Source organism: Phoenix dactylifera, chromosome 9, assembly GCF_051530095.1.
Source record: "Phoenix dactylifera cultivar Ajwa chromosome 9, Ajwa_hap1_PhDact_Kaust_v1.1, whole genome shotgun sequence".
NCBI classification, from domain to species: Eukaryota; Viridiplantae; Streptophyta; class Magnoliopsida; order Arecales; family Arecaceae; genus Phoenix; species Phoenix dactylifera.
In genome coordinates this window covers 21,947,528-21,961,427 of record NC_143198.1, presented here as the reverse complement: position 1 = coordinate 21,961,427, position 13,900 = coordinate 21,947,528, and the positions used below count along the sequence as shown (strand labels likewise).

The window sequence follows — 13,900 nt, the reverse complement described above, 5'->3', positions numbered from 1 at the left end:
TTTTGTATGGCACGTGATGGAAGAAATATTGAATACCTCGACCCTAATTTTACCGACTCTATAAAGCCTTATGTACTGCACTAGCTTTACCAGCTCCAATGACCACAAGTGCAACATATGCCGTTGAGGTATCCATGGTAGAATAATTCGGAAGCACTCAAGAAGCACCCACAGCTCGATCTTTGGCCAATTGGGCTATAGGCCGAGCTGTAGATTTTTGGACCTTGCTGATAACCCTAGTGTAGTTTTACTGGTCTCACTTATAACCCTTTCCAATAGTAGTTTATCCTAAGACCAATTTGGTTTAAGATATAAATCGTAAAAAGATCTGCAAATACATCTTAACTTGAAGAATTTTTGCCAACTTACAGCAATCCAAACACCGGAGATGATCCAACTGTAAAAATTTCATTTCACTTACACCCAGTTACATATATCCAAACACACCCTTAATAAATAGATGTTAGTTAATTTGCTTCGGTTAAGCGGTGTCAGATAATTGGTCCATGAAAAAATATTATTTTTCAGAAAGAAGGATTCATAACAACTATAATTTGTGGATGAAGAGAAGCAGTGATTTCTATAACTAAAATTAGTTTTCATACAAGTGCCCTACTTTTCTTTCCCCCTTGGTGTAAAAGCAAGAGAAGCAATCAAACAGCCAGTTATGTTTCAAGTCTTGCAGTTTTGTAGGCTGCCAAGCCAATTGAAATCGTGGCTCGGACTTGATCCATATTTCAAAGCAATTATTTCGACGCAAAGTCCGTATCTTGAGTTCTTGACCCATACCCCATCCGCTGTAGTCCTTGGAATATAAAAGATATTTCTGTTCCTTTTCACGGAGATAGCATCACGAGAAAAAAAATCCAGGTAAAAAGTATTTTGGCCATTTCCATGGACTTTAGCGTCAAAGTGAGCTCACCTTTTTGTCTTTATACCGTGGCTGCCCGTGCTTTGGTGCCCGGAGGTCAGAAAGGCTGAGAACCACGATGACTTAATACAAAAAAAAACACCAAAAACAAAAACAAAACAGGAAGAATGGAAATGGAGAAGATCCTGGAGACATGCACAAGAGCTAAGCTACACTCCGGTGAATGTAAGAAGCTGACTTGCATATTGACTTGGAGACTCAATTCAATCATAGTAGGCCGCCTCGATATTTGGCTTGTAGCTGGATCTCTTCACAGTGCCCTGAGAGAGCCGGAGAGGGGATTAAACTGAGATTTATTATTAAATTAATTTATTTATAATTTTAAAATTTTTAGACTCGGAAATATAGCGGTGGCAATGGATGGGTTTGCTGAAAAAGCTGCATATCTAATCCATTTGTAATCGGGTTGGATGAGTTTCCACTCATCATTTTTACAAATAATTAGAAATTAAAATAAAACATGCTATAAAAAAAAATAAAATAATAAAATTAAATTTAACTTCAAATATTATTATTATCTTAATTGTTGTCGCTAAAAATTTGTCCGACTAAAGCACCGAGCTGGCTGAATTGCTGGAAGACTCTCTGCTATTTTTTGAGAGTCTATACGACTCAGATATTGGAGGTTCCTTTCTTAATAGTTCCTGGCAAAAGATCTTTTTCGTTTTTGCTGTTTTACATCAAAACTCGTGCTGGAATGAAGGTTCAAGCATGATCTCCTCTTTTCAGTACCATCTTAGGAGCTACAGGGTCATTGCCATCCGAGCATAACGACCAGTACTTTGCTATTTCGGAGGTACATCATGATCTTCGACCAATCTCAATAGGCAATTGTCTGAGCCCTTCAACAACTTCATAGCTTGGCATCTTAATTGGGCCGATTCTCAATAACAACAACTTTCAAATTGAACGATAACAAAATTAATTTGAGATATTTGTATGTACTTTATATCACCAAATGAATCCATCTATAAGACAACAATGTAGATATATATTTGCTGTCCCAATATTAGTCATCTATTGCACAATTTATATAGTATCTATATAGTATTATTAATTATTTGATTTGGATGATTCTAGTGACTTTTAGATTTAGTTAGTTACCATATTTCTCCCGATAACAAAGTAAAAAAGTTCAAACAATTTAAAGGCAGCATAAAGGCCTTCCCATCAAATAATCCCACGAGCTCATAAACTTAAGATCACTAATTCAATTTTTTAAAAAATGCAATTTAATTTAGTGAATTGGCCTCCAATTACACCCAATCAAATTTAATGAAATCCAACTCAGAGAACATATGCTCAAATATGCTGGAATTCTTATTTGACTCATATAGTTTAGCTTCATACTGAAATTGGCTTTACACAAGTTAATGCATATATTATTTTAAAACTCAAAGTATGATTAAAAATGTAGAATGTTTGTTTGATTCATTGAAACAAGCACGCACCTATTACACTTCCTATGCGTGGGAGACATGCAAGCATGCAGGATTCATGCATTGATGCATGCATATGCAATGATGGAGGTATCCTTACCCGTACCGGTGACTGCATCCATCACAACGGTGCAAAAGGAGCAAGGAACGGTCCCCACCCAAATCTCTCCCGATTAGTTAGCTAATAGATTAAACCAAAGCAAGAACAATTTAATTGACACAATTAATCCAGTGCACGACAATTTTAATCTTAAATAATTCAATTACTAAATCCAAAAAAATCTCCACCATACACAGAGCCTCATTCTCCAGCTTACACGTGTCCTTCTCCCCTACAAAGATTTTTCCTCCCACCGCCTCGCCTTCAACTACATAAACCCGTCCACCCCCTTCTCCTTCTTCATCCCATCCCCGATCCCCTCCTAAAAAAGTTTCGAAACGCTAATTCTCCTCAGAAAATGGCGACCATGGCCACCTCCTCCCTCGCCTCCAAGCCCAAGACCCCCTTCCTTGACCACCACCACTCCTCCTTCCATGGCCTCTCGCTACCCTCCCGCGTCTCCACCGCTGCGGCCGCCGGCCGCTCCCCGAGTTCAGCCAGCCTCTCCATCTCCGCCTCCGCTGCCACCCCCAAGTACGACCTCAACTCCATCCGCTTCGACCCCATCAAGGAGTCGATCGTCTCCCGCGAGATGACCCGGCGGTATATGACAGACATGATCACCTACGCCGACACCGACGTCGTCGTCGTCGGCGCCGGCTCCGCCGGGCTCTCCTGCGCCTACGAGCTCTCTAAGGACCCCTCCGTCAACGTCGCCATCGTGGAGCAGTCCGTCTCCCCCGGCGGCGGCGCGTGGCTCGGCGGCCAGCTCTTCTCCGCCATGGTCGTCCGGAAGCCCGCCCACCTCTTCCTCAACGAGCTCGGCATCCCCTACGACGAGCAGGACTCGTACGTCGTCATCAAGCACGCGGCGCTGTTCACCTCCACCATCATGAGCCGCCTCCTCGCCCGCCCCAACGTCAAGCTCTTCAACGCCGTGGCGGTGGAGGACCTCATCGTCAAGGAGGGGAGAGTCGCCGGAGTGGTCACCAACTGGGCTCTGGTGTCGATGAACCACGATACCCAGTCGTGCATGGATCCGAACGTGATGGAGTCCAAGGTTGTGGTGAGCTCCTGCGGGCATGACGGCCCGTTCGGAGCTACCGGAGTGAAGCGATTGAAGGACATCGGGATGATCGACTCAGTCCCGGGGATGAAGGCGCTCGACATGAACTCGGCGGAGGACGCGATCGTCCGCCTCACGAGGGAGATCGTCCCGGGGATGATCGTTACCGGCATGGAAGTCGCCGAGATCGACGGCGCCCCAAGAATGGTAAAAAAAATCCATCCATTTGATCTTTTTTTTTCTCTCCGTTCGTTTCTTTTTGGGTTTTGTTCAAAAGGTTGAGCGGATCTTTGGGCGTTGCAGGGGCCGACGTTTGGGGCGATGATGGTATCGGGGCAGAAGGCGGCGCATCTGGCGTTGAAATCGCTGGGGAGGCCGAACGCGTTGGACGGGACGATCGGAGCGGAGAAGGTGCATCCGGAGATGGTGCTGGCCTCATCGGACGGTGGAGATGTGGTGGAGGCTTAGATCGAGTTAGGGATAATAACTGGGAGAGACTAGAGAGTGTGGGGCTGTGGATGGCATGATGGGCTGTCGTTTGTCGTCTTTTTATAAACGCTCAGAGGAGTGTAAAGACCTAGTTGGTGCTTTGAAATTAATTAATATATGTGCGTTCAAAAATTCGACTCCTTTCTTTCTTATTAAAACCTTCACTAATATTTATTTTTTAATGTAAGCCATAGAAAAAATATCTTGAGTTTTTTCAGATAATTAACTTTTATGGAAAATCAGGTCCTCATTTAAAAATTTCTAATCGACCAGCCTAGCGAGCATAGTACAATTAGGATTGCCGAACAAACCGAGCAGCTAGAGAAAGGTTGAATCAAACCATACTTCTATTAGTCGCAAAATAAAATGGTGTGCATTTGCAATAAGAGACTTCGGTCGGGCCCTTTTCTTTAGAAGAGAAAACAATATGCAGCACAACCATATTAATGGATCACAGTATGCTTTGATACCTTGAAAATATAAGAGAAGTGGAATCAGAGAATATTAGAGATAAATTGGAGGAAAAAATGAAGAAATTTGGATCTATATTTACAAGATTCTTTGACATCTTCTGATTTTGCCAGGGGGCATTAAATTATGTTTAATATAGTATTAGACTATGTGAGATATGGAGCTTACACAATAGATCTCCTTCTTCCTCTCCGGTACTGGTTCAGACCTCACGCACTGTAACAATAACACTGTAAATATTGTCACGATCCAACAAAATTTTGGGTGGTCAAACCTCCCTTCACATCAAAAAACTATGTAAGACATGGAGATCTCCGATCTATCTTCAATCAATTATAATCTTCAATCACAAATTCTAACAATATCACATAATTGACGTGCAGAAAACTACAACACAACCATAAGATGGTGGCGGCCAAAAATTGAGAGTTTTGTCTTCATAGCTTCCCATATTCATGATAGACTAGACTCCTTTGGCAAAACAATAGAACAGACTCCATTGAGTCCTGCCAAGAATTGGGTACGGTCGTAACCATTTTGACCCAAGGCCCAACTCTAGACCCATTTTGAAAACATAATTGATCTTCTCCACACTTCTTAGGCTCCACCCTAGTCTCTTTGCGGCCCAATCCACGACTAGAGTTCTGATATGTACTCTTATACGTCAGCGAAGTGGAGAAGTGCGAGGCTCAATCTGGGTGTTACGAAGCTTTTCTGGGATTGGAACTTGCCTCGTAGCAGAGAAGGCTTCTGTAAGTTCCAAAGGCTGGGTCTTTGCACCTCATTTTGAGCTGATATAGATGGAGTGCACAAAGTTCACAGAGGGGGCAAAGTCGATGAACCCTGAGATCATGTTGGCCTACAACTTCTCACCATCCTTGCGTCGCGGATGACCGATCAGCAGATGATGGACTTCCTTCCTTGAACTGCAAAGTTGGGTTGCTGCGGGCTGTTCACAGCACTGGCATTGGTGATCGATATGCTTGCGATGGACTCTGCAAGGAGGGGATGCTGGCCTATGTGAAGAGGATCCCGAGGAAGGAGAGGAGCAATGGGCAAATTATTATGGTAGGATGCTGAAGACGAGAAATAATTAGGTGGACTAAGTCAGCCGCCGGCCTAGCATGAATTTAATCTCTTTTTCCTTCTCTTTTTCATATTTATGTGATGATTTTATCTTAGGTCTATGGTCGACTTGGTTGGCTTAATAATTTCTTGCTGAAGACGGTTTAGGGTGGGATCTTTACGATATGCCGCAGTTATGACTCCAGACAAGATCCTTTTGTCCTTCTTTACTTCATATTTTTTCTGTGTGGTTTTAATTTTCATATTTTTTTAGGATAAATTACAAAGACGCCGCTTCATTTTTTTCGCGATTTATATTGACACTCCAAAAGTTCTTATTTTTTTAACTAGATCTCAAATGTTTCGAATTAGTTGCAATCTACGCTAGTCATCTACTAGAGTTCCATTGTTGTTAATAGCAAGTGAGAAATTACTAATTTACCTTCTTATTTTAAAATGCAATTTAGGAGAAAAATTGCCCCACATCCCTCTAATCTCGAGTTCGTAACCATCATTTTTTCTTCCTTCGTTCCACCGAGACATCGATAATATTATTTAAGCCACTTTTAAACCTCTTATTTAATAATGAAATATAATAATATTATTTTCTTGAGACTACCAAAAATATTTTTTAAGCCACTTTATGATCTCACTATAGAATAGTAATTATATAATAAATAGTATATTAACATACATTATTAATGTGGAACACAAAAAAAATTATAATTTATTTGATTGCAGTCAATAAAAAAAAAGAATTGCATCATATTTGGTCTGAGTTTAAAAACAATTAAAAAATATAGAAAAAAAATTATATGAAATATAAAAAAGTACAATTTTTTACTCACCAAAAATTAAAATATTTTTTTAAAAATATTTTTAAGTTTTTAAATAGAATAGAATATAGAACATAATAGATATTTTATATAATTCTTTTAGATAAATATCCTATCAAACATGAACCAGTCTATGGTATACTATATTTTGTGGCCTATCAAATATATAAACAATTATTTTTCTAATGTATAAATAAAAATTATTTTTCTGATACAAATATAATTATTTTTAAAATATTATATATTTATTTTTAAAAAAATATTTTAGTTAGATTTTTTTTTTAAAAAAGTGAACCAAACGAGCGCCTTTCTAATAGTCACTTCTGCAGTGCGATGCAAGATAGCATGCATCTCTCCCTCTCTCGCGCGTCAAATGCTCGTCAGATGTCCTCACCTCCGCCGCCTCTCCACCCTCCCTACCTCTCTCAAATGGCGCAACCAATTCCGCCAGCGAGCCCTCGCCTCCCAAATCTCCTCTCTCCTCCTCCAGCGCAAGGACTGGATCCCTCTCCTCCGACCCAAGTCCTCCCTCCTCTCCCCCCCCGCCCCCGATCTCTTCCTCCATATCCTCACCAGAATCCAATCCCAGCCCGAGATCTCCCTCCGCTTCTTCAATTGGGCCAAGTCCAACCTAGGGTTCCACCCTGACCTCCGATCCCTCTCCAAGATGGTCCAAATCCTCGTCGATTCCGACCTCCTCGATCCCGCCAAGCACCTCCTCCACCCGCTTCTCCGATCCGAGCCTTTTCCAGCGGTGCTCGATTCCATTCTCCGCGCCTCCACCTGTCAGGATTCTAGGTCTAGGCTTCTCAGTTTCGTTCTTGAATCTTATGCTAGCCTGGGATCCGTCGCGAATGGCTTGGAGACTTTTAGAAAAATTAGGGTTTTGGGGTGTCAGCCGTCGACCAGCGGCTGCAATGCGCTGCTCGATGCATTGTGCTCTGCCGACAGGATCCGGTCAGCGTGGTGTTTTTATGCTGCCGTCGTCAGGACTGGGAGTTTGCCGGATTCTAATACGTGGGCTCTTCTTGCTAAGCTTCTTTGCAAGGAAGGGAAGCTTCAGAGGGTTGTCGAGTTGCTGCGTTTGGGTTATTGCGGTTTCTCGACTTATGATTTAGTTATAGACTGTTACTGTAGGAGAAGGAAGTTTGGAGCTGCTGTTGGTCTACTGAATGAGATGTATAAGGTGAATTTGAGGCCGAGGTTTGGTACTTATAGCTCGATTCTTGATGGTGGATGCAAATTTGGGGATGTTGGAGTTATCAATTCGATGCTGAGAGAAATGGTGGTGAGAGAATTGTTGCCGACCGTCCCGGTCTTGGATTATGATTGGGTTATCAGAACGCTTTGTGCGCAGGGGAAGACATATGCAGCAGAGATGTTCTTTGAGATAGCTCAGGAGAAAGAGATTAAATTGGGGAAGGATATATACTTGTGTATGCTGAGGGCATTATCCGAGGAAGGAAGAGTGGAGGAAGCGATGAGAATGTATAGGATTATGTCAAAAGAGGGTGTTTCAGTGAATCTTAAATGCTGCGTTGAGTTCGTGAATGGGATCTGTAAGGGTGAGCCATCGGAGGACGTTGACGGAGTGCTCAAGGATGTGATTGGGGGAGGTGCTTTTGTGCCTACTGAAGTTTCTGATCTTTCAAAGTACATAGCTGCTCAGTGTGGTAAGGCTAGGTGGAAAGAAGCTAGTGAGCTTTTGGATCTTGCTCTTGAGAAGGGTATTTTGGTTGATGCTTCTTGTTGTTGCACATTGGTGGAGCATTATTGCGGCAAGGGGCTTCTTGATTCTGTGATTGAACTGCATGATAAGAGGAAGGAATTAGGGGGATGTTTTGATGTGGCTTCTTATAACCTACTTCTTAAAGCACTCTTTGAGGAAAGGAGGATTGGAGAAGCCATCAAAGTTTTTGACTATATGCGAGAGAAAAATGTGTTAAGTAGTGCTAGTTTTGTAATTATGATAACTGCACTTTGTCATGAAAAGGAGATGAGGAAGGCCATGAATCTTCATGATGAGATGCTGAAGGTGGGGCTTAAGCCTGATGATGCCACTTACAAGCATGTAATTTCCCGATTTGTGTAATAAAGTTTCATTGATTTGAATTTAAGCTCCATTTGTGAATCAAGCAAGAGTGGTATGTTGTTTCAGGGTCAAGTTGATTTTCAACATTTGCTGGTTTCTTTCTGGATATTTGGATTGAAGTTGGATTAAGTGCAAGTGGGAGATGCATTTTCACAACCACTGATTTGCTGCAAAAACTTTTCTTTTAACCATAGCAACATTGGATTTTAGGGGCCAAGGGTATTCACATGAATGTCCTTGGGCATTACTTCTGGAGAAATACTTGACAGAAGAATTCTCATCATGCTTCTTGACTGATTGAGCTGAGAATAGCTATTTGCTGAAAGTGCCCATCACACCCTAGAATATCATTCTTTCTTCTTTGAAACTCTTTCCAATGCAGAAAAGACAATCTAAAGATCGAAATACTCAATTGAGGTGCTATAAAGCTGAAGGGTTTGAAAGCGGAGGCATGGACTTGGGGGGATTTGGATGAAAGTTGCAAGAAATATTAGAAATACACCTTTTGCTTTTTTACAGGTCTCGTGGGACGAGAATTATTACTGAATGTAGTAGTTTCCAAAAAAATGAAACTAGATTGATGGCATAAACTTAATGTTTATGTCGATGGTTGCACCAGAAATGATGAAAACTTAAATTTACTCGAATCAATAATGGTAGGGGCATGATTCCAGCTATTCAGCAAAGCGTTTGAATTGTAAATTATCTACCATATAAAATATAGTGGCATGAGAATTTCTGGAAGATAGTTTTGGCTTTGTTTTCACCTCAAATTGGTGTACTTTTGTTATGTTGAGCTCTCTCCTCAGTTGAGTAGCTGGTTTAAATCCAGTTGTATCACTGAAATTAAATGCTTTTGATATTTTTTTGTCAAAAAGTAATGCTTCTGGTTTTTTTTTTTCTTAGCATCATCTTGCTGTTCCATTATGCAAACTCCTTGTGCTCTGTATTTGTTCAACCAGCAAATTTTGACTGCACCTGTCATCCAACCCCTCAAAATAAATATACTTGTTACTGCCAACAGACATTGATGAAGGTTCAATAGGATCACATATCTACAATTGTTCCCCCCCCCCCCCCCCCCCCCCGGTAAGAACAATTATGGCTGTCATAACTGATAGCATGCGAAAGGTGGCAAGGACACAGAGCTCTTGTTAACTGCTAGAAATACCAAGTTACAGATTAATAGAATTAAATATTTGCTGCAGCTTTTTGTTGGGCTGATGCCTTACAAGTATGACACTGTCAAGGATTGACAGGTTCTGGAGTTCTTGTTGAAATGTTTCTGGATGAGATTTAAAATATAACTATCAATGATAGATCCTCCCTAGGAGAAAAGAAAGAATTCTCAACTTAGATTAGAAGGGAATCCCCCAAAAAACATTAGTATTAAGTGCTGGTTTTCCCTCTTGGATTAAGGGGGAAGATGTCATATATATATATTTACACACATATATATGTATATGTATATGTATACACACACACAAACGTACATATAAAAGCTAAGATGCCAATCTAGATATTGGAAATTTCTTCAATATCTTAATAATTAATAATTAAAATTCATAATAAGATAACAAAATAAAATGAAATATATTATAATAAGGTTAATATTTTCATTATATTCAATATGGTTGTCACTAAGAGCCTATGCAAAGTGATATCTTAGTGAACATGAAAATCTTGGTGTCCCTATAACATTGCTCCAGGAAGAAGCTATGTCCTTGCTACCAATTTTCAGTTGATGAAGTGTCCAACGTGCGCATTCGAATGCTTGCTACCTCTTCCCGCAAACACAGCCCACAACCCCACGCAACTCCTCATCGCCCTCAACACCCTCCTCTCCAAACTCACCCGCTCCCACCACTACTCCCAAGCCCTCTGCCTCTTCTCCCACATCCACGCCTCCTACCACCTTTTCCCCGACCACTGCTCCCTCGCCTCCGCCCTCGCCGCCTGCGCCCGCCTCCGCGCCGCCACCGCGGGTGCCCAGCTCCACTCCATCGCCCTCCGCTCCGCCCTCCTCTCCTTCCCCCACGTCGCCAACTCCCTCCTCTCCTTCTACGCCAACACCCACGGCCCCGACCCCACTCACCGCCTGTTCGGCGCCATCCCCAACCCCGACGTCTACTCTTATACCACTCTTATATCGGCTTACGCCAAAGCCGGTCGTTTTCACGAGGCTCTCCAACTGTTCGATGGAGTGCCCAAGAGAAACACCACCACGTGGAACGCCGTGATAATGGGCTTTGTTCATCATGGCTACGAAGAGTTTGCTCTTGAAATGTTTCTCAGAATGCACCGATTGGGTGTCGGGCTTGACAAGTACACCTTTGCTAGTGTCATGGGTTTGTGTGGTTCGCCGGAGCTCGTGAATCTTGGGAGGCAGTTGCATTCGTTGGTTATAAAAACTGGGATTTTGGAGCTCAGGGTTTCAGCGATCAATGCTCTCGTGACAATGTACTTTGATTGTGGTTTGGTTATTGATGCTTGTGAGGTGTTTGGAGAAGCCGTGGTACGTGATGAGATTACTTATAATGCTTTTATAGCAGGGTTGGTGAGGTGGGGAAGAGATGTGGAGGCTTTGATGGTGTTTAAAGAGCTGAGGAAAGAAGATTTTTTGTTGCCAACTGAATTGACCTTTGCAAGTGTTTTAAGTGCTTCTCTGTCAAGGGAAATTGGGACTCAAGTCCATGCTCAAGTCATTAGAATGGGTCTCGAAGCCTCTGTATTTGTAGCCAATGCTGTGGTAACTATGTATTCCAATTGTGGAGATCTAGTCAGTGCTCAGCAAGCTTTTGAGATGATGAATGAGAAGGATATTGTTTCATGGAATGCTTTAATTTCAGGTTATAGTCAGGAGAATTGTTATGAGCTGGCTGTTAGAGTATGTCATCAAATGCAGAAGGCTGGAATTGAGCCAGATGAGTTCACCTACGGGAGCTTATTAGCTTGCTCAAGGATTGCAGCAGATGTCAAGATGATTCAAGCACTAGTCATGAAGAATGGCTTCATCTCGAGTATTGAAGTTTGTAATGCCACGATATCAGCATATGCCAAATGTGGAGACATTGGAAGTTCTTATCAGGTCTTTAATGAGATGCCATTCAGGAATATAATCTCTTGGAATTCAATTATATCAGGATATGTGCTGAGTGGGTTTTCAGTAAAAGGCCTAGAAATATTTTCAGCCCTAATTAAATCAAGATTAATGCCAAATTCCTACACATTGAGCACAGTGTTAAGCACTTGTGCCACCATGTCAGCTCTTAAACATGGAAAGGAGGTTCATGCTTACACTCTTAGAGATGTTACTAATTGTGACACATTGTTGATGAACTCCCTTATTACAATGTATGGAAAATGTGGGGAATTGGATTACTCTTCTAAAGTTTTTAACGGGATGTTGCAGAGAGATATTGTTTCCTGGAATGCAATAATTGCTGCTTATGCACAGAATGGAGATGGACGTGAAGCTATTCATTACTTTAAAATGATGCAAAAATCAGGAATTATACCTGATAATGTCACCTTCACTTCTGTTCTTTCTGCTTGTAGCCATGCTGGTTTGGTTGAAGAGGGCCGTTTTATCTTCACTTCTATGGTTGAAGACTATGGGATAGAACCTGGAGTAGACCACTACTCTTGTATCATTGATCTTTTAGGCCGAGCGGGACATCTAGAGGAGGCAGAAAGATTAATAAATAGTATGCCTTGTAGAGTCGATTCTCACATCTGGTGGGTATTGCTTAGTGCTTGTAGCACTCATGGGAATGTAAGGCTGGGAAGAATTGCTGCTAAGTTTCTTCTGGAAACTGAACCAGAGAATCCAACAATATATGTGCTCTTATCAAATATAAATGCGGCCGATGGGAAGTGGGAGGAAGCATCAAGTGTAAGGGATCAGATGCAAAAGAATGGAGTGGCAAAAAAGCCAGGATGCAGCTGGATTGAAGATATTCAGTTAACAACATTCTCATAGTGAGCCTGGGAAATATACATTACCTTATTTCCTTATAATTCTTGTATCATCTTATCTCTCTTTATTATTTAACAATATACGCCAATTTATACAGGAAAAAAAATCATTTTGGTGTTTTTTTTTCCTCCGATGATTACATCAATTAATATAGGAAACAAACATTCATTTCTTGGTATAAACAATTGAAAAGAGGACACAGCGCACAGAAAAAAATAGGATTATCTGTCAATAAGGAACCATCTGAATGACATGGAGGTACATTATGTGTTTCATTGCTAGAAACCGGGATGATGACACGTAAGATGATAAATGGTTGGTTTCTAGCTTATGATAATGCATACTATGTCTATCTCAGCTTATGTTTTAGCTGCTTGGAATATACTTTTTTTTTTCATCTCCCAAAATCTTAGCACAATTGCATTGTGCTTTCATTTTTTTTTCAATTTAGTCTGAAGTGACTTTGTAACCGATCTTTGAAGATCCGTGGAATAGCCTGGCAGCTTATTCAGCTCAGCAGGGCAGTTGTTGTCTGCACCAAGTTGCATCTTCTGATATTAGCATTCTTGTTCTTTAATTTCAATGGCAATGGCGCTGTCCATCTTCTTGTCAGTAGGTTTATTTGGAACATTGAGAGGCAGTAGTTTGCTGAGTGTTAGGTGCTGACATTTGTTTTCACAGATGCTTTCTTAAAATGCTTATTGTTGCTATCTAAATCCAACTGTTAGCAGAACTGTCAGCTTCTTAACTGTCCATGAGGTTTAGCAATGCCTTTGAAACCAGGGTTGGTGCCTTGTGCTCAAAGAGATGAATATAACCTCATCTCTTCAACTTAAAAAGAGTATTTATTGAAAAACAAATGACATTGATCATAAAGAAGAGTCAGCTGATCAGATGGTTCTTAGTTAAACTAACAGCATGTAACTAAGAATAGCTATAAAAGCCAAATTAAAAGCCTTGACAATATAAATGCCCAGAAAGCGTTCCCTCACATATCCTCATACAACTCACTTTTCTGTAACGCCCTGCCTAGTTGAGGGCGTACTCAAGACAGGTGGAGCTTTGCTCCTCCTATGTTCTAAAAAATAAAAAAAATATATAAATGCATGGTGTAGCGCAAGAAACCTGAATAGGTTGGCAGCTGACAAAGTTCAGCACATGCTACACATAAATGACCATATCTCTGGCAACATCAGTGAGATTTGCTATGCAGTGCAAAGGAATAACATGAACATAGGGAAGTTCAAATTGCTTATTAGAATAGATTTATGGCACTGCAACTCCAAAAATATAAATACTGCAAATTATCTAAAACCTGCAATGTCCAACTTTCCTGGATGCAATTGAGTGCCTCTCAGACCTGTGTACTGCCATCGAATGATACTAGCATATTTGATGGTTAATTTTCAAAAGGGATAGATTCATGGATTTT

The 13,900-nt window shown here is 41.2% G+C and overlaps 3 protein-coding genes across 3 annotated transcripts; all 3 read left to right on the top strand.

Annotated features, from left to right (window-relative positions):
• Positions 1–2,737: 2,737 nt before the first annotated feature.
• On the top strand, positions 2,738–4,157 carry LOC120107672 (thiamine thiazole synthase, chloroplastic-like). The gene is made up of 2 exons (XM_039121040.3): positions 2,738–3,743; positions 3,840–4,157. Exons 1-2 carry the CDS (start codon positions 2,829–2,831, stop codon positions 4,002–4,004), a joined length of 1,080 nt encoding a protein of 359 aa, XP_038976968.3. The 5' UTR covers positions 2,738–2,828; the 3' UTR covers positions 4,005–4,157.
• Positions 4,158–6,734: 2,577 nt separating this feature from the next.
• LOC103721430 (Tetratricopeptide repeat (TPR)-like superfamily protein) lies at positions 6,735–9,366 on the top strand. Its single transcript, XM_008811630.5, has one exon. It carries the CDS (start codon positions 6,771–6,773, stop codon positions 8,487–8,489), a length of 1,719 nt encoding a protein of 572 aa, XP_008809852.2. The 5' UTR covers positions 6,735–6,770; the 3' UTR covers positions 8,490–9,366.
• A 778-nt stretch (positions 9,367–10,144) lies between these two features.
• Positions 10,145–12,596, top strand: LOC103721431 (Tetratricopeptide repeat (TPR)-like superfamily protein). The gene has a single exon (XM_008811631.6). It carries the CDS (start codon positions 10,234–10,236, stop codon positions 12,469–12,471), a length of 2,238 nt encoding a protein of 745 aa, XP_008809853.5. The 5' UTR covers positions 10,145–10,233; the 3' UTR covers positions 12,472–12,596.
• Positions 12,597–13,900: the final 1,304 nt, after the last annotated feature.

Coding starts and splice junctions, on each gene's coding strand:
- LOC120107672 (XM_039121040.3), top strand. CDS start 2,829: ATGGCGACCATGGCCACCTCCTCCCTCGCCTCCAAGCCCAAGACCCCC. Junction 3,744..3,839: donor TCGACGGCGCCCCAAGAATG/GTAAAAAAAATC, acceptor TGGGCGTTGCAG/GGGCCGACGTTTGGGGCGAT.
- LOC103721430 (XM_008811630.5), top strand. CDS start 6,771: ATGCTCGTCAGATGTCCTCACCTCCGCCGCCTCTCCACCCTCCCTACC.
- LOC103721431 (XM_008811631.6), top strand. CDS start 10,234: ATGAAGTGTCCAACGTGCGCATTCGAATGCTTGCTACCTCTTCCCGCA.